The sequence below is a fragment of the Carassius carassius genome, chromosome 33 (genome assembly GCF_963082965.1).
Source record: "Carassius carassius chromosome 33, fCarCar2.1, whole genome shotgun sequence".
Taxonomy (NCBI): Eukaryota; Metazoa; Chordata; class Actinopteri; order Cypriniformes; family Cyprinidae; genus Carassius; species Carassius carassius.
Genome location: NC_081787.1, coordinates 14,868,374 through 14,891,713, shown reverse-complemented (window position 1 = coordinate 14,891,713; position 23,340 = coordinate 14,868,374). Strand labels below are relative to the sequence as shown.

The following is a 23,340-nucleotide window of genomic DNA, read 5'->3' as shown; positions in this document are numbered from 1 at the left end:
TGTCTTGTGTTCTGTTTTGGACCGTGCTTGTGTTGCCATGCCTGTGCTGTCATGTTCCTGTTTTGTTTTTGGGTGTTCCTCGTTAGGGACGCCAGGTGGCGTCCCTTTTGAGGGGGGCTAGTGTCAGGGTTCTGTCACTCCAGTCTAGTGTTATTCATGGTTTTGTGACAGAGCCCTGATACTCTCCTCATGTCATTGTTTTCATGTGAGTGCGCGGCTTAGTTTTTACTGGCTGCGTGCCGTCTCGTGTGAACACGCGGTTTATGAGCTTGCTCATTAGCTGCGTGTTTGTGTCTATTCAAGCACATGGCTAGTGATTGGTTTGCTGGCCATGTGCTTGTGTTTTTTTGTTTTGTGTGAGCACATGGCTTTTGTCTTAGTTCCTATGTGCCATGTGCTCTCGTCAATTGTCTTGACCCCACCCATCTTGTTACCTGATTATTGATGTAAGTTTCCCCACATGTGTTCCCTCGTTATCCTCCTCATTAGCTCCCCATTTATTGTCCTTGTGTTTGCAGTCTGGTTGCTAGTTCGTCGTCAAACATTTGTCTGTGCACATCGTGTCTTGCCTTGCCTCGCCTTGCCAGTCAAGTTTAGTCGGTTTTCCCCTACGGGGTAGTTTTTGTTTGTTTATTTTATTATTACTACTATTAAAGAGCCCTTCTCTCTGCATCATTGAGTCCTCGCCTCATCCCTCTACCCAAACCCTGACAGAAACCTTGTATAACGGGCACTTTCATGTTTATTGCCATCTTATCATAAATTCCTTAACTGTAAACTAATAATCTGTTTTAGTCAAAGAAGCTTGCTTGAGTCTGACTGCCTTATACAGTATGTAAGTTATATATACTGTAAAAGTGCTTTAAATGAAAAGAAATAGTAAATATTGCAGCTCTCCAATGGTATCAGACAGACAGTGGCATATCCATGGACCGCCTTCAGCCCTCTTACTGATCATCTGATGTATACTGCATATTAACCTGGAAAGAGCTCCTTGATTATACCTCTCAACCTTCCCATTTTTCCCGCAATTCTCCCATATTTTCTACCATTATGTCCTGCTATCATCGCAATCAAATATTTTCCTGTATTTCTCTCGTATTTTTAATCTTTCTATAAAAAAATCTCTCTAAAAAACTTCTGTAATTTGTATTCCCCAAACCTTATTATATGAATAATCACGTCAACAAATTCCAAGGTTGCCCAGTTGCCAGATCTTGCATCCTTCTCACACAAGCGACACAAATTTCAACCCATTCGTCCCCTTAACATGGCAACCTACAACAGTGATGAGTACTGCGGAGGAAATATATGATCACTAGAAATGGGGCGGTAGGAGAAGACTCAGATGGTGGTCGAATGAAAAAACAAATATACATGCAAATTGAGATATAGCTTACACTTCAAAAAGCTATGGTTTAATTGATTAAATATGAGCACTACAAATTGCAAAATCAGGTCCTGTGCTGCTTTGTTTACTGCGGTTAACGGGGAAATGGATATATTCCTGGTGAAAAGCGAAAGAATGAAGAGAGAATTAATTGGCATTTTTTCAATAAGCCCTTCTGCTTTTTGTTTTAGTTCAAAGCCAAAAACGACCCTTATTTTTATGCAGAAAACACACCGTTTGATATACACGCAGTTTAAATAACTGTTTGATAATATTTGTTTAAATTAATATAATAAATCAATAGAATAATATAATATAATATAAGAATATAATAATTTATACTTTTGCATCGCCCCCATTTTTTGGACCCAAATGTTGACAGGTAGGTCACTGATTGCCTGGCTTTTCCCAATTTCCAGAAGTCAGAGTGCAGTATTCGTACAACAATGAGCATGATATGATTTAATTAATACTATGTAAGATTTAGATGCATCCTCTCTCAAAACTTGGAAAACCAGCATTAACTTCTGTGTTTACGTTTCTAGCTGATGTAGCCTATATAGTTGGAGAGTATTTTTACCCCTGTAAGTATGGAAAAATAGACTAAGTGCAGTCTCATTTTTTCCTTCAGCTTCTCTAGCATTAAGTCTTGGAATTATTCAGCTGAGGTAGGGATGCTTAATCTTTCAAGCGCATCCCTAACCAAGCGCCTGCACAGTTCCACTGACCATTAACATCAGCTGCCTTGTCACACTCCTCCATCCTTTTCCTGTTCATGTCTTCGATATTTTACTGATTTCCATTTCAAGCACCCTTTAAGTGCTCACTTCAAATTTCAGCCTCTCACTTGAGGCAAAACATAGTATGTTTTTCTTATTATTGAGCTAAAACTTGGAATCATTACGAAACATTAAACATTACAAAAGATGGTGAGTGGTGTTCAGAACCGTGGATGAGAAACTTCTGTCATTCCCTCTAATGCCTCGCCTCCCTCTCCAAGTCTGAAAAAGCTACTTTTACAACTGATCTTATCTGAGCTCGCTCAGATTTACAGTTTGCACTCTACATCTTCACACTAGCCTTAAGGGACAGGGTCAAACTCTGTACAACTGATCCCCTTATCTAATCTCTCACTGCTGAGACAGACTGAGAAAGAGAGAATCACAGTGACTGAAGGTGTTGGTTGTTGGAGGTTGTAGAGACAGGTGCTCAATTATACTTGTTACACACTTCTTAAGATTCAACTCAATGTTGTGTGCTTTTCGATTTATAGGTGTGTGCTTTGGCATATTCAACCATAGACAGGTAATCTTTCTTTTAGGTCTCTGGGGGTTGAGGAATGTTTTTGTGGGAGGTCCTGCACCCTTGATAATAGAAATAACAATAGATTCAAAAGGTTGTTTTAATTTATGATGTACAGTTTTCATGCAAAATAAAAATAAAAAGATAGGATAGGATAGGAACTGTTTCCTATATCTTACACATCCTATTATGTCCTTACGCTCATCTGAACACATGAAGAAATGTGAAAAGACACAAGGAGTCAGTTAGCTTTCACTCAAAATGATGTGAAGTTACTAACATCTTCACACTAACGACAAATGTAACAAGTGACAAAGTATAATGTGACATTTATTTTAATGACTATGAGGAATATTTATTTCAATTAAAAGATTCATCTCATTCTGTAATTTGCAGTTTAATTTAAGTTATTGGCTTTCGAATACAATGTTAAATGAATTTCCTTTTTTTTTTTCCTTGGATGTCTGCTTTTCTGTTGTTAGCAGTGATTTTGGGCTTGATTGCACTTTTGAATTTACAGTTAAAGATTGTGGACAAATTTCAAATAATTTCACCACAAAATATTATCTAAAAAAGTACAGTGTGTTTTATCTGTGCCAGTGTGATCTGCAGTGTCCAGTTTGTTTTGTTTTTCTGCAGGCCAGATTCTGCTGCAGCTGTCTAAATGCAGTCTGTGTAACTACAGCTAATTAAAGCTGCATTATTAATGGACCATTGAATAATTCTGTACTTATAACTCATTGTGTTAAAGGTTTAGTGCCCTTATAACAAAAAAGACTTGCTTTGTTGTTCACCATGTTTTGATGTCTGTTGGTTGTTTTTTCTCTGGCTCCAAAGGGTTTTATTTTTTCAAATCTCTACAATAACTGTGAGACCACTGACCTGTAGTGTGACAGATGGCATATAAATATTGTGAATGATCGGCTGTTGTGGTACTTTTAGTCTGCGTAATGCGTAAAAGCAAACCCACATTGCAGCTTATTTTGGACAAGAACTAACTACATGTGGTGGACATTTAAAGTGACCACAAGTTATACAGACAACCACAGGTCATTTTGTATCTGAAATAGATTGTGTTACTGTAATAGACTGACAACAATAGATTATGCTGCAGTCTCTTCAAACTGTACAGAAAATGAAATATTGCATACATACTGTATGTGTAGATGTTCTTTCCAACATGGCAAAACATGAAAAAAACAAACAAGCCAAAAAATGTTTAAAGCTAGCCAATCAGATTATAACTCAGCAAATTGAGAAAGTGTTTTCCAGTTTTTTGAGAAATATGCATCAGACAGTCAGTGAATAGCCTATGGGCAGTCGGTCTGTGGGTGTGCCGTACTCTGACCTGAATTTAAGGTCATCTTAAGGTTGTTTATATCAACATGCAGGGCTTTAAACCACTTTAATACATCTAACTGCAGTATTATCTTTTCATTAGTGCTTATCAATACATACCTCAATTGATATCATCACACATTTTCAAGTCTATTTAGGTTGAGATATTAAAACACACAGTCTGCACCAGCGAAAAAAAAATATCTCTCTTGTCTCTTGATACATTTCATCCATCGATCCATCCTTCTGTCAGTCTGTCAATCCATCTGCGCATTTATCCATTCATCAGGCCCTTTTGCTTTTTGAGACAAATGACTTTTAATGTAACTTCCATATATTACTTAGCATTCAAAATATATTTTTGCAAGAAGACTTTTATAGTCTTCAAGGCTGCATAAAAAAAAAAAATCAAGAATACAGTAAAAACAATAATATTGCAAAATATTATTACAATTATTACAACTGTTTTCTATTTTAATATATTTTAAAATTTATTTTATTTCTGAATTTCTTACATTTTCAGCAGCCTTTACCAGTTTTCAGTTCTAATATACTGTTTGGTGCCCAGAAAACTTAAAATCTCTATGTTATTTTTATTATTATTATTATCATTAGTAGTAATTGTAGTAACAAAGTCTTTACTGTCACTTTTGATAAATGTAATGTGTCCTTGTGAAATAAGAGTATCAGTTTTAGTAATGTCTGATTTCATGTGGGAACTCATGAAGTGAGACAGGACTTTGATTCTCTCTCCATCCATTCATCTAATCAGACTGATTTCTGTAATAATTTTTTAACAATATATATATATTTTATCTTTTGTGTCTGACTTAATAGCATATTCAGAATTGTTTTTGTTTTTTGTTGTGTTTTCTTTTCATACACATGCCTTGAATTCCTGAAGTAATATCGACATTAGATTATCGCTCTAGAGAGAAACGGTAGGACTGATCTGATGCACCGCACTTCATGTTGGTTTTGCTGAAGTACTGTTAAAGCAACTAAGCCAGAGTCAAGTAGATTTAGAAACAAAACTGAACAGAGTGAAGAGGAATTTTAAAACCTAGAGACCATTTGACACCAGAGAATCAAGCTCTCTTTGGTGTAATAGCAAGGACCTACATCAGCATGATGTAACAAATAAATATGTAGGTTCTGTGTGACTATATATGTTGTTATAGTACTAGCTTTTCATAACTAGTTATGTTAAAAATGCTAAGCTGTTTGCTGACCTGAATGTTAAGTGAAAACACACATAAATGTATTATACAACCCGAATTCCGGAAAAGTTGGGACGTTTTTTAAATTTTAATAAAATGAAAACTAAAAGACTTTCAAATCACATGAGCCAATATTTTATTCACAATAGAACATAGATAACATAGCAAATGTTTAAACTGAGAAAGTTTACAATTTTATGCACAAAATGAGCTCATTTCAATTTTGATTTCTGCTACAGGTCTCAAAATAGTTGGGACGGGGCATGTTTACCATGGTGTAGCATCTCCTTTTCTTTTCAAAACAGTTTGAAGACGTCTGGGCATTGAGGCTATGAGTTGCTGGAGTTTTGCTGTTGGAATTTGGTCCCATTCTTGCCTTATATAGATTTCCAGCTGCTGAAGAGTTCGTGGTCGTCTTTGACGTATTTTTCGTTTAATGATGCGCCAAATGTTCTCTATAGGTGAAAGATCTGGACTGCAGGCAGGCCAGGTTAGCACCCGGACTCTTCTACGACGAAGCTATGCTGTTGTTATAGCTGCAGTATGTGGTTTTGCATTGTCCTGCTGAAATAAACAAGGCCTTCCCTGAAATAGATGTTGTTTGGAGGGAAGCATATGTTGCTCTAAAACCTTTATATACCTTTCAGCATTCACAGAGCCTTCCAAAACATGCAAGCTGCCCATACCGCATGCACTTATGCACCCCCATACCATCAGAGATGCTGGCTTTTGAACTGAACGCTGATAACATGCTGGAAGGTCTCCCTCCTCTTTAGCCCGGAGGACACAGCGTCCGTGATTTCCAACAAGAATGTCAAATTTGGACTCGTCTGACCATAAAACACTATTCCACTTTGAAATAGTCCATTTTAAATGAGCCTTGGCCCACAGGACACGACGGCGCTTCTGGACCATGTTCACATATGGCTTCCTTTTTGCATGATAGAGCTTTAGTTGGCATCTGCTGATGGCACGGCGGATTGTGTTTACCGACAGTGGTTTCTGAAAGTATTCCTGGGCCCATTTAGTAATGTCATTGACACAATCATGCCGATGAGTGATGCAGTGTCGTCTGAGAGCCCGAAGACCACGGGCATCCAATAAAGGTCTCTGGCCTTGTCCCTTACGCACAGAGATTTCTCCGGTTTCTCTGAATCTTTTGATGATGTTATGCACTGTAGATGATGAGATTTGCAAAGCCTTTGCAATTTGACGTTGAGGAACATTGTTTTTAAAGTTTTCCACAATTTTTTTACGCAGTCTTTCACAGATTGGAGAGCCTCTGTCCATCTTTACTTCTGAGAGACTCTGCTTCTCTAAGACAAAGCTTTTATAGCTAATCATGTTACAGACCTGATATCAATTAACTTAATTAATCACTAGATGTTCTCCCAGCTGAATCTTTTCAAAACTGCTTGCTTTTTTAGCCATTTGTTGCCCCCGTGCCAACTTTTTTGAGACCTGTAGCAGGCATTAAATTTTAAATGAGCTAATTAAGTGGATAAAAGTGTCAAATTTCTCAGTTTAAACATTTGCTATGTTATCTATGTTTTATTGTGAATAAAATATTAGCTCATGTGATTTGAAATTCCTTTAGTTTTCATTCTATTAAAATTTAAAAAACGTCCCAACTTTTCCGGAATTCAGGTTGTATTTAGTTAAAAGCATTAATTTTCATTTAAAATAATTAATAGTAAATAAACTGTAAAAAATTAGTTTCTATCATTTCTAATCAGGCACTGAATAGGAAACATTTTCTTAGTACCATGGCACTTGACAAGAACGGTTCAGCTCAGTTCTTTGACATTTTTTTTTTTTACTGGTGTCTGACGGCTCCTCAGCTCCCATGGTTGCACACTTCAGTAGCTCAGAAATATGTCATTTGGGAATTGTTCACTTACTATACAGTGTCATGAATACATTTTACTTATACATAGAAGTACTCTCTTAAAATATAAATAAAAAAATATACAGGGAAAGAGTATGCACAATGCAACTTTTTCTTATCCATTTCCTCCGGTGTAACACTTACATCATTCATTAATGTCAAAATCATAGTGACATTCACATACACATTTGTCATCATTTACCTACTCTAATGTTGCTCCAAACCTGTATGTCTTTCTTTGTTATGAGAAAAAAAAAAAAGATATTTTGAAAACTATTTTTTCCATGTGATGAAGTCATAACACTATTTTTTTTCACAGAATAAAGAAATGAAAACAAGTTTGGAATGACATGAGGGATGAATTTCATGTTGGTTGAACAATACCTTTAAAAAGCGTTGTAGTGTAGTGCTCTCAGGGTAGGTCAAAGGAGGAGGTCAAATACTTGTTTTCTAGTGCAAAATGCTAGTCATATTTATATATGACTGGCTTTCCTGTGCTATGAGTGAGCTTATTAAAGGCAAATAGCTCGTCTTAAGCCGGCACTGCAGGGGTTAATTTGGCTTTGACTGAGCCTTGAGGGGAGAAGGAGAGACAGAGGGATTGCACGATAATGAACCAGCAGGAGGAGGCATGACTGACCATAATACCGGATGGTTATGAGACTTCGGCGGGGCGAGATATGCACAATGTTATGTTTTACAATGAGCTAACTGCTTGTGCCTTTTGAATAAATGCCTGTTAAATTGATGGAGAAATACTGTGTTTTCATGTCAGGTCACTGTTTGGTTCTGGAGGATTCTATCTGAAAAGGGTGTGGTTTTGATGTATTTGGCAGTGCAAATGTTCCAAGTTGATTGAAAGGCGAGTGTTTCTGTTTATTTGTATGCCACATAGTGGCTGATCTTGCGTTCATCCTTTGATTTTTTTCTCATGTTCCTAGGGTGGGGCACAGTGTCTGTGTGTGAGGTAGGTATGCATCTCAACAGGTCCTGTACAAACTCTCTGATTGGTCCGTTGGGTGCCCTGGGAGATGCAGTCCTTTGTGCCATATTGGCTGACAAGCTGAAGCTGTCACTGTGCGAGAAGGTGGAGGGCGGGACAATGTCTTCCACTGTTGCTAGGTTACAGGTATACCTAATAGTCGAGATAGAAATAGAGACAGAGATAGAAAGATAACAGGAAAGAGAAGTGCGAAAATGGAGCGATTGGCATTTCTGAAACTTTCAGCCAGTTAGCATCGGTTTTTACGCATTTTCTGGGCCAAAACAGTTGGCATGTGTAAACTTTTGCCATCATTCAAAACTCCTGTGTGCAATTATCTGATGATTAATGCCATTAGCCATCATTTCAACAAGGTCTGAGTGCAGACCGTTTTATTTATCATTTTTGAACACAGGCGATTTACAAATTTCTATTGTGACACTTTTTTATTGAATATTGGCTGGAGGTTGTTCTGTGACCTGAACACAACCTGCTTGTAAGGGAATAAGCTAGTGCTTAAACATTTATCATGGCACTGTATAAATATAGCCACCGCCAAGCTTTTTGTTCCTCTCTTCTCATAGATTACTGCTCCGAACCAGTCCGTCTGGCCTAATTGAGGTAATCTATCACCATCCCCCACTCTGAAGTGAAGAGGAAGTGATGAATAGCCAACGTACTGCTCTCATGTTTCGCTATCAGTAATCTGAATCGCTAACAAGAGTCCGTTTAGAACTGCCAGGACTGCCAACAAATTGAGCTCCCTAACACACACCAATCAATACACTCCTGTCAGCCTTGGCAAGGGCTCTGCAGGAACATGCTTTTAGTGCTGCCCAAGAAATGCTACACAGTTATGACATGAGAAAGTGGAAGAGAAGGAAAATGAGAATCTTATGCAGAGGAGACGGGTTTGATACATTAATCTTTGACAGTGGTTCTCAACTTGCTTCGCAGCACAGATGGGATGTCTAGTGGCAACCCAACACTGAACCAGAATTGTTAAACACACAAAAGTAAAAAAATATATATATATTGAACATTAAATTGAACTGTATGTATGTACATATTTATAATATAATAATTATTAATATTAATATTATTTAAATAATAATATAACTTATATTAATATTTAAATTAAACAGTTATAATATAATATAATATAATATAATATAATATAATATAATGTTTTACACTTTTAACACTTGTTCTGATGCTGCTGAATCTGGATTATATATTATTTTACACACACACATACACACACACACACACACACACACACACACACACACACACACACACACACACACACACACACACACACACACACAAACAAACACACTATATATACTATACCTGTTCATCTGATGAAAGAGTAAAGAGTTTTATGTTCATCTTGCTGTCCCTTTGCAGTTCTAGCAGTTCCATAGTCATATAATTATAAATATTGTATAGCTAAATAGCCAAGTTGATCTTAAGGAAAGATATTTACTTTTGTGCACAGGATTTGGCAGTTAATCAGCTTGTTTCTTGTATGGAAAGACCCCTTGAGTATAGCTGTCTTTAAAGCAGCCTGATCTAGTGGTTGTGACTCAACTGAACTGGGTTCAATTGAACGTAATTAAATTAGAATGGTTTAGAAGCCAGAGAGGCCGGATCCCAGGCAACCAAGTGCTGAAAATCTGTCCATAATTTTGCCTGCTAATAAGGTACCTTCATTTATGATCTGTGACTGATTGTGAAGATGTTAGCAGTTTAATACACCATATATCATGTGAATGAAAAATTTAAGCAAACTGTTTAAAGACAACATAGAAACTACTTCTGTAAATTGATGTGCTTCTGAATGGAGCAGTATGTTCAATAGAAAAAAAAAGTAGAACAAAACACCTGCCATTAATTGGATCGTGATGAGTAAATGTTCAATGGTGTTTAGTGTCTAAAATGTTATTTGACCGTTTGGTTAACATTATTTAATTGTTTGTGCAGCCCAAGTGACGTCAGCATTAAAGGGAAGTTTTTATTTTGATTACAGAGACTAGAATAACATGCACCGATGAATCATGTGCCGTGCGATCAGGAAAATGACTTACGAACATAAGTGGTCAAGTTTGATTTCATGTTAACTTGAAGTACTCAATTGCACTATTACATACAAAATGACTCAATTCTTGCTCTGTGGATTCTGAATGAGCTGAAGAGAACCACAAAGAATCATTACTTTCTTTCTTAACAATCATTTCTTACTTCTGAATACTTTTGCCCTCGATTCTCTCTGTGGAAACGTGACATTCATAGCATTTCTCTGCTCTCTGCATCAAACCACCCCCTTCCAGCACCCTCTCAAACTCTCAAAACGTCCACCCCATTCCCTTCTTCTCTCTTACTGTCATTTTCTCTCCCTCTCTCGCTCTCACTCTCTCTTTCTCTCATACCACTAGTCATTCACTTCTCGTCACCCCTTCTCGTCGTGCAGCTAGGCCCTGATGTGACACCAATTACTTCATACTGGAGCACACAGCTCAACCTATTCTTTTTCTCTAAACAATGACACTCACACATACACACTATGCGCCTGTTCTTATAATATTTCTTTTATTCTTATGCAATTTTGCTACTTTTTTTCCCACAATTCTGAGTTTACATTTTCAATTCAGACCTTTTCCCCACAATTATGAGAAAAAAATTCAGAATTGAAAATGTAAAAAATCACAGTAGTTGTTTTGTATTTTGAGGCAGAAACAAACTCCCATAGTTTCATTAAAGTCACAGTAAGCTTGTTAACATTAGTTAAAAATGTGGTTAATCTGTAAAGGTTTAACTGTCTGTTGTGTGTGTTTGTTTTACTTTTACCCTGCTGATATGAATACCCACATTACAAACTGTTCTACCATTGTAGTCCTAAACTACAAATATTGTAAATTGTTCTTTTTTTTGTGCATGTTTTCCAGTAAAAACATCTAAAACTCTTAAAAACATGAATTTACTTTAAAGTCAGCATGAAATTCATCTATTTTCTAAATGCATGATGTTTGCCATAATTCTTCAATCACCTTGTTTCCATAAACCCTGCCATTGTTTTTGTAGTCGATGTCCTATTTTGCAATGCAGAATAAAATATATCTTGCTTCTTATGTTACAACACAGCTTTAATACTAGAAGCGACGCTGGATAAGATATTATGACTTGTTTTAGATTGTCTTGAATATATATATTTATATGTATATATATATATATATATATTTTTTAATGTATATATATATATATATATATATATATATATATATATATATATATATATTAGTTTACTGCACTGGCAGATTTTTGAAATTGTTTTAAACTGTTTTGAACTTTGAGCAAGAGAAAACAATCTTTCCGTGCAAGACAAATTACTCGTATTGAAGGCGTGGGGGGATTTTTATTTTTTTTTGCATATAAAACATAAAATAGATTTTTGAGTTTGGTGTCACCATGTCTCTAAGCTAACAGCATGATCCGCTAATAAGCATAACAAAACATAGCACATATAAATAATGTGTTTATTTTTTTATTTAAAAACATTTTTATCACAATGCATTATGAGAATGCTGTCTTTTAAAGGATAAATTTGATGCTTCCTTACACCTTGACCTTGACCAAAATAAATCACAGCCTATGTGTCGGAAGCACATGTTATGCTTTAAAATGCTACCTACCTAGACTTCTTGTTTTGGAACAGTACCAATGTGTCATATTGTTCTCATCCAGCATAATTTTCATGTGAGTATGGTAGATTTGTTCTTAACACAGCATTAATAAGACCAGAAACAGTATAAACCCCTAGATGAGTTGCGTCTATGGTTGTGAGGTGTGTGGTTGAAAAAAGGGCTGAGCTACAGCTGAGCTTCAACTCAGCGAGAATCTGTCCCAGAGGAAGCACCACAAGTTCAGACTGTGTGGAGTCTTAATTGGCTAAAGGGGGGATAGGGAGGTAACAGCTAGGCTAACGATTCAGCTGAAAGGTTTAAAAAGAAATCTTTAAATTCCAGTGCTACTGTAGCTCATAAGCGTACACAAACACAGACAAACATTGATTTTGTTTAATGTAGTTCTTTGGCAATGTTGAGGCATAGTGCAAATACAAGTGATATGAGTTACGATTTGGCTTGCATATCTTTGTGAGTACATGCATCCAATCTGTATGCTCCAATTTTTTTGTATGCAATTGAACATTTTTGCACACAGTCATATAAGCCATAGTGGTAACACACATAAAAACTATGCAAAATAACATCAAATTCTGGGAGTAAACCTCATTTTGCACACATGAATGGCCGTGTTATCTGTCCAAACCCAGTCATAAGTTATAAGTCAGTTGCACTTTCTTTTAAAAATAAGTTAATACTTTTATTTTGCAAGGATACAGTAAAGTGACAGTAAAGACTTTTTAATTGTTACAAAATTACATTTTAAATACATCCTGTTATTTTGATCTTTATATTCATCAGAGAATCTGGAAAAAAAACACATTATCACAGTTTATTAAAAATATTAAGAAGCACAACTGCTTTTAATAGTGATAATAATAAATAATAAAATAATTTATAAATAATTAATAATAAATAATAAAAATGATTGAGAATCAAATATTAGATATTAGAATAACGTCTACATTAAACATTAAAAAGAACAGCATTTATTTGAAATATAAATCTTTTGTAACATTATTAGTGTCGTAACTGTCTAATCAATTTAATACGTTGTTGCTGAATAAAATGCTTATGTATTTAATATAATTTAAATTAATTAATTACTTATTTATTTATTACAAAATTACTGAAAATTCAGCTTTTCTAATAATATTACATTTTAAAATGTATTAGAATAGAAAACGGTTATTTTAAATTGTAATCATGTTTCACAATCTTACTGTTTTTATAAAATAAAATTTTATAACATAAAAGCATCTTTGGGCAGCATAAGAGACTTATTTCAGAGCCATTAAAAATATTTCCAACCCCAAACCTTGGAAAAGTAAAATATTTCTTTAAATTTGCACACATATCCCTTAGTGAGATGGCCTGGACCATTTTTTCCCCTTCTGAATTCTTGATGACACTTTCGTGAGTGTCTTTTTATTCAGCTCTCGTTCTGACTGTCCTTCTCTTACCTTTGTTCTCTTTTCTCATAATCTCAGTGTCTCACGCATATACATCTCTGTCAGCACCTTCTGAGCCTGTCCAAAAGTTCTCCAGCCCTTACAAAACTGTCAGTCGGTGATGCACAGTCTCTCTTTTGCTTTCTTTTGTACTCTCACCTTTCAAAGCCCACTGAACTCATCCGAGGGACACAGACTCTTGCCGCAATAAGAACTGCCTCTTGCAGCAGAGGTTGCTGTGCAATGCCGATGAATTCTTCCAAGGGGCAGAACTGATGTTTGTGTTTGTATGTGTTTAGTCACTTGAATCATTAATCTAAGCATATCATTCAACTATGTGCATTGGAAGCTTTCAGTGAGAATTTCATGTACACACAGCCAGACATAAAGCAAGGCCTGTCTGGCTTTTAAAGGCAACAGAAGCAGAAACAGCACAGTTAGAGTAACACACATGCATCTACACTGCAACTGTTTGACACATACAGTGGAATGTGTATTAATGTGTATGTGCATATGTAATTTGGTGTGAGGGCTCAGATCTGAGGACAGTGCATCTTTCAGTGAACACTCAGTGTAATGAGAGGGATGCTGGGCTACGCACGAGGTTGCATCACTAAGTCGCTTATGGTGTAAATCGGCCTGACATCTGCCATCCCTTGTGAGAATTTATGAGTTTGTGTGAATAAACATTGGCAAAACTAGGGCAGAGATGTAAAGAGACACACTGGTTCACTTACTAACCTTAAGACAGATATGGAGCAGACACACTCTCACGTTGTTACAGCTTCCTGAATTCACATGATTACACTGCAAATGGAGTTACTTAGGGTCAGCAGCTGAAAAGACCAGCTTAAATCAGCATGTTCTTTGGGGTAAAGCTAGTTGACTTGCTGGTCAAGCTACTTAAGAAGTCTGTTAAAGAATCCAGCATTAAATTTTTTTGCCACCCAAAACGCAACATGTTCGTCCTTAACAGAATTATTTATCTTAAACTTTGTTGAGAAGAAAACAGTGTTAGTCACTTTTTAAGATTTAAAAAGATTGTGTAAATTGTGCTACATTATTTCTTGTTAAACTTTGTTTCTCAACAAAATTAAAATATTGCAGTTTGATTACAATTTTACGTTTAAGGGCTGTAGCTATCGAATATTTTAGCAATCGAGTATTCTATCAAAAATTCCATCGATTAATCGAGTAATCGGATAAAATGTGTTTTTGCTTAATTAAAGAGCAATATTAATTATGCAAGAGAAAATATGACTCATGGGTCTCTTAAAATGAACAACTAAGTTTCCTTTTTTATATATTTTTTAATTTTTAATTTTATTTTTTAAATGCATAGAATGCATCAAAAATAAACATGTAATTATTACCCATTGTTTCTCTGTCTGTACTTGTACTGTGAACAATGACAAAAAAGTTGACAGATGAATTAAGTGCATTTAAGTGCCATTCGGTTGGGGTTTTAAATGAAGCATTTTCTGAGATGCACATTAAACATTAAACACATAAAACAATTTAATTTATCTTTTAATTATTGAAAATTAAGCAAACTTAACTTTTTGGTAAACAAAGGGGATTTACTATTAAAAATAAAACATGGAAGAAATGTTGTGTGATTAAACCATAAAAAAACTAATGTTTGATTTTTTTTAGTAGTAGGCTATGTACATTCTGCTGAACAACAGTAATACATATCTTGCAAAAACTTGTCTTTAAACAGGACTTTTATTTTGACGGGTTGACGTACCTTTACAGTTCTGTGTATGTGATGTGACGCTACTTTTACTCAAATCAAACGGTCAAATGCTCATGAAGTGACTGTCAGAGCAGTTATGAAGATGTTGTTTGTGTGTTCACATCCTTATTTAGTGAAACAGCAGACGCTGAAATCACAGCGAGCGTCACGTGCGCTTCAGTGTGTGTGATAAAGGAAGACGCACTTCTGCTCCATTCATTAACAGAGACACGCAGAACATGCAGGATTCATATTTAAATAGACTGTTCTGGCTTAATATTTACAGATATTAGTCTATATCGTGATTTGATGTAAGTGCAATGACCTATTTTTGATTAATTCATTCAAAAATTCCGTGCCATTCCGCGTTAAACTCTAAAAACCAGTTTTTATGACTGGATTCCGTGATTCCCTCCGCGTTTTCTTCATCGCGGAAATCATAGGGCCCTAGTTGTGGTATGCCAGCTCTATCTTGCAATGGACACATGCCACGACGTTCTCTTTACGTTTGCCCACGCCCTCAAATCAAAACACTGCTGCAGTGTTGCCAGGTTGGAAATGTCCAAGTATCTTACCAGAAGTTCAAAATTATCGTATTTGGAAGAAAATTATCGTACACGAGTCAAAAGAGTTATTTATTTATTCTAAACCAACAACATTTTGACACGAACTGCAAATTACCACAATAGATAAGGCGTATTGTTGGACGGAAGCAGTGAGACAAAACACTATCCCATTATTTTCAGTGACTGTCTGCGTCGTGTCGCATATTAAATCATATTAAAATGATTTTTAACACTTGCTTTGTCGCGTCCAGTGAAGAAGGAATTTAGCTGTTTCTGCGTGGTGCAGTTAACTCCACATCTGAGCCGCTGTCATTGGAAACCTGCGAGTTGCCAGATGTTGAAGAAGTTCTTGCTGTCTAGGACCGCAACTAGTGCTCATTGGCTTTAAAGCAGGGCACTCTCCTGCATTCTTAACACACCCTCAGGTGCACACGAACGCATTTAGAGTGTCTGTAATGAGACGATTTTGTGTATGAATAAAGAAGCCCTATGACTGTAACTACCATCATTTAAATTTTCATAAAATTCTGAAATTATCGTACATTACAGGATTTTTTTCATTATTGATCGTACATCGTACAGAGGTTAAAATTATCGTACAAATACGATAATTATCGTACTTCTGGCAACACTGCACTGCTGACTCCTTGTAGTATGTGATTTCGGACGCAGCGCTTGTGTCTCCTTCCACTTTGTGGGTGACGTAAACGCATTGTCACATTAAAAAAATCATTGCGAAAGAACCTGACGTGAGATTTAAAATAAATTAAAAGAGGCTTCGAGGCAGAGGAATTTGCCTCGATCATTTTTTGTAATCGAGTTACTCAAGTTACTTTAGGAATCGTTTCAGCCCTAGTTTAGCTTAGAAAGAATTTGGTCTGAAAACTCCCAGAAGAATGTTAGGCTGTTTTTTTTGTTTTTTTAAAAATTGCAGCTCATCTGTTATTTAACCTTATTGTTTTTATTATGTCTGAAAATCAAATCGCATCAGTCTACAGTACACCTACTGAATTACTTTATTCCCCTGTGTGTGTGTGTATGTGTGTGTGTGTGTGTGTGTGTGTGTGTGTGTGTGTGTGTGAGAGAGAGAGAGAGAGAGAGAGAGAGAGAGAAAGAAAGACAGAGAGATAAATATTATGCCCCACCTTATTCAGTCAGAAAGACACTTTCTCCTCCCTTGTTTTCTGAATGCACAAAAGCATCGTTCTCTCACAGAAGATAATTACAGCAGTCACAACATAACAGTATTCAAGCCTCTAAATTAATTCTTAGTCTTCCATAGTCCTTCCTTCTCTCCCCTTATGCTGTCGCCATAAGGTCAGGGACAGTCTTAAATCAGATTGTCTCTGACAGGCTGAGAGAGATATGATAGAACAGGATTAGACCTTAAACCTGAACACTACATTTTCCAATTGATTGCTATTGAATCCCAGATCACGTTATCTTAACAACATTTAGTATCAAGCCTCTGTAAGCTCTTATAAAAGGCATGAGATGGGATTTAAGGGCTGGAATTATTAGTGGCACATAGACCAAATTGTAAAGATAAGTTACAAGGTTAAAATTACAACATGTATTATAAAATAGATAGTTGCAACTTAAAAATCTGAGCAGAAAGCACTAACTGGCAGCCTCACCACTGCTCAAAGTCACTGTTAGTCTTTTTTTAGGTCCTTCTCACCTTGAAATCCATAGGCGGTGCCATGGAAACCATTGTGTAACATCTTTCAAAAAGATTTTACACCTTGTGCAAATGCTAACTACCTATTTCTTTAAGGAGAAACATGTTTCTATCAAATAAGGCATCAGGTGAGCATCTGTTGTGCTGTAGACCACAGATATTCATCTAATAACAGTTTATGTCACAAAGCTAGTTTATGTGCTTACTGCATACTGTACTTGCACATATTGCTCAGGACATTTTTCACAGTCAGTATTGCAGCATAAAATTTGGTGAAATAGACACATTTTCACATTGCATGACACAGCTGTAATACAGCGGAATGAATAGAGTATAATACATGCATTAGAGTTACATTAGAAACAGTTATTGAAGAAACTGTCTTGATATGTGGAACAAAATGAATGACACATACTCAGCATCATGCATTTAATAACACCAAGGACAGAATATGAACCATGCCAATAGGGTAAGTGCCTTAGGGTCATCATGGCCTGAGATCTAGCAAAGAATATAATTCCTTGACCCTTACCTGATGTAAGTGTCTCTTGAATATATCATGTACTGCACTATATATGCTTATATGAGATTCACCAAAAAATGACAATTGGCCCATGATTTACTCACTCTCAAGACATCCTATGTCTATATAACTTTCTTCTTTCAGACAAATGTAGTTAGAGTTATATAAAAAAATGTCCTGGCTCTTTCAAGCTTTATAATGACAATGAATAGTGGTCAAGATTTTGTAGTGTAAAAAAGCGCATCCATTCATCATAACAAATACTCCACATAGTTCTGGGGGGGTCAAAAAAGACCTTCTGAAGTGAAGCAATGCGTTTGTCTAAAAAAAATAACCATATTTAATAAAACTTTATAAACTGTATTATTATATATTATATATAACTGTTTATGAGAGAGTGGTGTTCCAGTGGATGACGCAGGATGTACTGTAGGCATAGCATAAGCTCTGGTGAGAATATGCTAGTCTTGTAAGAACCAAATTTTGTTAACAGCAAAGGAAAACCGTTTTGTACTTCTAATTTGTGAGTGGTCACTTTTCAATGGAGCTTATGCTACGACTTTATTATAATACTTATGCTTACGGTTTTTCTTACACAAACACATAGATTCAGTTCACAGCCTTTATTAACCTCCCGGAGCCATGTGGAGTATTTTTTTGAGCAGCCCAACTGTATTCAGCATTAATAATAACAAGAAATGTTTCTTCAGCAGCTTTGGCATCCCAGGAATAAATTACATTTTAATATATATTAAAAAAAGAAAACATTTACTTTAAATAGTAATATATACTTGGCTATCACAATTGCAGCGAGAAGGGCCTGGTGACCATAATCTGTCCTTGAACAACACAACTGATCATTGGCCTCGCAGGGTGAGCACAAAGTTTTCTTCTATCACAAGTCATGAACCAAGCTAAAAGGCTTGACTTTAGGTTTGACTGTTTTTGCCTTCTAGGGTTTGGCTCTCTATCCATCCTTACAGACCTCTTTGGCTCAGTTCTAAATTGCTTTGCCCTCATCCACTGAACTTAAAGAAGTGGACAAACTGGGAAGACCCAAGACGAGGAGCCATTTTAGCCCTTGCTCTGTTTCTACCTGCCCGCTCTGTCTTCGTCTCCTAAATCCTATCTTGGAAGTGAACACACTGTTCTTTTGGCTCCAGTAGGCCTCTGATGTATTATTCAGCATCTCCTCTGAGAGTTGAAGGGACAGCACAGACTTGTCCGGTTCCCTCTCCCTTTCTAGCCTCTGCCTTCAACAATCGATACGTCCGTGTCTCAGAGTCCCTCACGTCATCTTTCCTCTCTCACAGTGTGCACCGCACTTCCTCTGTTTGGTATTCTAGAGCAGGAGCCACAGTGTAGATCCATCAGCAAGGCCTAGAGATGAAGGGATGAACTGAGAGAGACACACAAACAGAGACGGTACGCCTTCTCTCGAGAGTTTCTCAGAAATGCAGCTGAATTACAGACTGTTTCACAAAACTGGCATCACTTTTGAACTTTTTTTTTTGATAAGCAGTTTGTCTGAACTTTGACAGGTTCTGTGAGCTGCATCACCTGTGTTTCTAAAGAAGCAGAGGAAAACTTGATTTATAACATAAATGTAGTAAATCACAGCCAGTCCATCCGTAGGCCTTCATTATACTCAGCACAGAAGCCTCAGTCATAACTCACAGCACTGACAGGGCTGGACCATAATTGTTTGCATATGTTGCCCTGGTCATGTTTAATTCCTTTTTTTTTCAGGCACATTTTTTTCAAATTTAGTATGCATTAAATATGGCCTGAAAATGTTTTTTTAAAATTGACTATTTTTTGGTTATTATTAGTGTTGTGTAGCCAAACTTTTTTTTTTTTTGGACATAAAATATGGTTCAGTTTAGGGATCCTCTCCTAAAATATAAAGGCGATAGCTTATATTTTGATGTAAAAATTCCAATTTATACAATGTGAGAATATTAAGCATGATTTTATAAAGAAATTAAAGGAATAAATGAAATTCTAAAATAGATTAGAATAAAAATACATTTATTTTAAATTATAATACTATTTCACAATACTACTCTTTTTACCGTGTTATTGATCAAATTAATGCAATCTTAATAATTCCAAACTTCTGACAAGTAGTGTCTTTATGTGGTTGCATATATAATACACATGCTTATTATGTCTAATTTTATGCAGAAGCCACAAAAGTTACTATAATGATCATGTTATTCCCAGTGCATGCTCGTTCAGCGATTCCTGTCTAAGACGTCAACATGAGAGGACAGACAATGACAGTGTGCATGCGGAGCATGCCTGGGGCATGAATTTATGCTTGTGTGTGTGTGTGATGTGAGATTTCCCTTATGGATGCTACATAGATGCAGTCAGCAAGACTGGTAATTACCAGTTGTCTAAACAGACAGATGGAATTAAGGAGAGTGAAGGCAATTCCCGAATGCTTGTTTTGGAGCAAGGACCTGGAGAGCGCAAGAGCGAGCGAGAGGGAGAAAGATTACCTGACACCGTGTGTTAGCACCTCCGATTGACGTTTTTATCTTTCACTCTCATGTCACTAGCATCAGGCGATACACTTTTAACCTCCGGACAGGATACATCTTGCCCTCTGGCCTTCCTCCTTCTACCTTCCACCTTTCCTTCCTCTACTTTCCTTTTTTCCTTTCTCTCTATCTGTTTCTGTGTTCTCTTCTCCCTCATCGAAGAGAAGGTCATCCAGAGTAGATGCCCTTCTGAGATGGCTTACATAACTCAGGCTGACATGTGGATCTTTTAGCACATTTTTGCTCAGCAAACTCCAGCTGTGTTCAGCTTGGGCGGTGATGGCTCCCTCCTCAGTGTCCTTTCGGTGTGAATCATGTCAAGAAACCATCATTTGCAGTGACCCGTGTAAAAGCTACAGCTGACATGCACTTATTCTAAGCCACTGATGCTTGGGTGGTTACGCACACTGGCCAATTAGCTATCAAGGGATTACAACTTGTGTTGTGTGGTAGGCAGAATTGTCGTACAGCAGCATCTGAACGCAGTGCAGGGTAACTCCAGCCTAGACCAATAAATGAGAAACACTAAAGTTTTTAGAAGATATTTGCCCACTGGTCTCTAAAGTTGTTGTATTTATGTAAAAAATAATAAGAATTGCAGCATTACACAGTATGTTCATATGAAAGAAGGCACATTTGTGGGAAAAATCTGGGCTTTAATGGGCTAATATTTTAATGACAGCTGTTTGCAATGCATCAGCCGAACCCATGGCTACTAACCTGTAGAGTCACACAGTGATTTACACAATGCACATCTGAAATGGTACTCCAGCCATGAGAAGAGACAGATGATCTGTCTCATCTGGGAATCATTGTGGCGTATCACTCTCTGGGGTGCTTCTGAAATCCACTTTCTGTCTCACATGTGCCACAGCTGATTCAGAGCCACTCCTGTTATAAACGTCCATGTGTTTAAGATGCAGCTGGTGTTAAAAAAACATCCTAAATCAGGTGTGGAAATAAAACTGAGATTTGACTGACTTAAGGAGCATATCGGTGGGAGTAATGTGTCTCAGAGCAGGTGAAACAGGGCCTAAAAGTACACTAAACCTTTTAGAGTCTGAAAACTAGAAAGAGGATTTCAGTGCTATGTGTTAAAGTTTGCCCAGAGGAGGGTTCCGCATTGTGCAGGGGCCCGTATCAGGAATAAAAAGGTGCTAAAAATGGAAATTGTGGTGTAAACATTTTCTAGAATCAAGATTGAACACACAGAGAGGCCTAAAGATTTCATTGGTAAACAATGCTAATAATAATAAATAATAGTAACAATGTTAACAATAAAAAGTATTAATAATGGTACTAACAAAGAAATAGTGAAAAAAATACCATAACATTACAACAAAAGAAAAAAAAGAAGGGACAATACATTTAGAATTATTTACATAAATAAGCTTTAATATAAAGACAACATAATCAGACAGTATAGCAATAGTAATCTGGTATGAAGAACTATTCATGTGAGCACTGTTATTTGGTTTTTAACCATTGTTTAAGTCAATTGTTTAATGGCCAAAAGAGGTCTTATACTTTGGAACAAGACAGTCACCACTAATAGTGGCTCATGTGTTTGTGTCACTCAGTTTATCACAAGATGTCTGGAGTACATAAATTATAAGTTTGAAGAATATCTTTATTTACAATGTGTTATGGCATTGTAATGTTTGTATAAGTTTGGCACATTGTATTGATCTATTTTTTTCTTCTCACAGGCAGGGATGATCAGAACTGGAGAGGAGGAGTTTTTCATTGAGCCAGTGGAAACGGGACATCATGTGATTGAGCAGGAGGAAGAGGACAGTGGCCGTTCTCACATTGTGTACCGTTCTGCTGCCGTGAAGAAGCCTCCTGTTAGCCCACTAGCTGCAGAATTCCACTCCAAAGGTTAGTCCTGTTCAGCAGTTGTTCAGTATGCTAACCAACATGCTAACCAATTCCCCAACGTGTAAAGAAAACATTAAATCCTTCTTGTGTTTTGTAGTTGTACCATTGTTGTGCTGTCTAATATTTTAGCATTTCTAAAGCATTTAGATTATAAAGCATTCATCCATTCAATCATTTTGCATCTAGCAGTTTTGACGAGTGTTTGCAAAATAATTGCACTGACATTTACTGTCAGTGTTGTTATAACTAATGGTTCATGTGATGGACAAGCATTGTTAACCCAAAGAGTCATAGGAGGCCTCTGGTCAGCTTGGGTTTAACAGTTTGGATCTTCATCCACTGGCTGCCCAGCTAAATCCAACATCATGCGTTATATTGTTTGTAATGAAGTGCCATGTTGAAGAAAGAGGGTGTTGTAATTGTGAGTCATGTAATTGAACAGAAATTTGGGTTGTGAAATCGTTTATGAGACGGACAGAATAGTTTTGAATAGTTACCATAATAGTTATCCAATATACAGTACATGAAACACAACTGGATATGATATGAGATTTTAACCTGTTTATTGTGATATGTGATGATCCCTAATAATGACAGTGAATATTTTTTTTCAGATAAAAGGCTTGATGTACTATTAGCACAAACTTTCAGAGCTAAACATTTCCTTCCTGTTATGTTCTTAATGGAAAATTTGAGTTTTAGGTAGATTTTGAGCATTTAAACATGCTGTCGATTAAATGTTTACAAGTGACATTCTGCTCTGCCAAGCAGCTGTTGAGATGTTGTTAGCAACATTTGGTCATGTACTAATTCAGGAGGTAGAAAATCATTCAAAACCATGCAGCATGTCAGTACATCTGTTGTGTAAAGCCCTCTGAAACTGACTATTGGCACTTTAAAATGTTGTTTTTGTTTTAAGGTTTATGTTTAATGAAAAAAAACTAATTGCAAGTGGTAACGGTAGTTACCAAGTAGTCTAACCATTTCAGGCAGAAAACAGCATGCACAGCCAGCAAGTTTTAGTAAGATTTAAAAAAAAAGAAAAAAGAAAAACCTACAATAACAACATTTGGTTCCATTTCTTGTCAGAGGAGTGGCAGCCATATGGGGAAAAAAATAACTGTTGCACATGCAAATAAACAATT

At 36.4% G+C, this 23,340-nt stretch overlaps 1 protein-coding gene across 1 annotated transcript in view; it reads left to right on the top strand.

Annotated features, from left to right (window-relative positions):
• Positions 1–23,340, top strand: part of LOC132114131 (A disintegrin and metalloproteinase with thrombospondin motifs 2-like) — a 160,700-nt gene that overhangs the window by 39,447 nt on the left and 97,913 nt on the right. Inside the window, exon 3 of the mRNA XM_059522258.1 lies at positions 22,024–22,195. Within this exon, the coding sequence (XP_059378241.1) occupies positions 22,024–22,195 (172 nt within the window). The remainder of the gene's footprint in view (positions 1–22,023; positions 22,196–23,340) is intronic.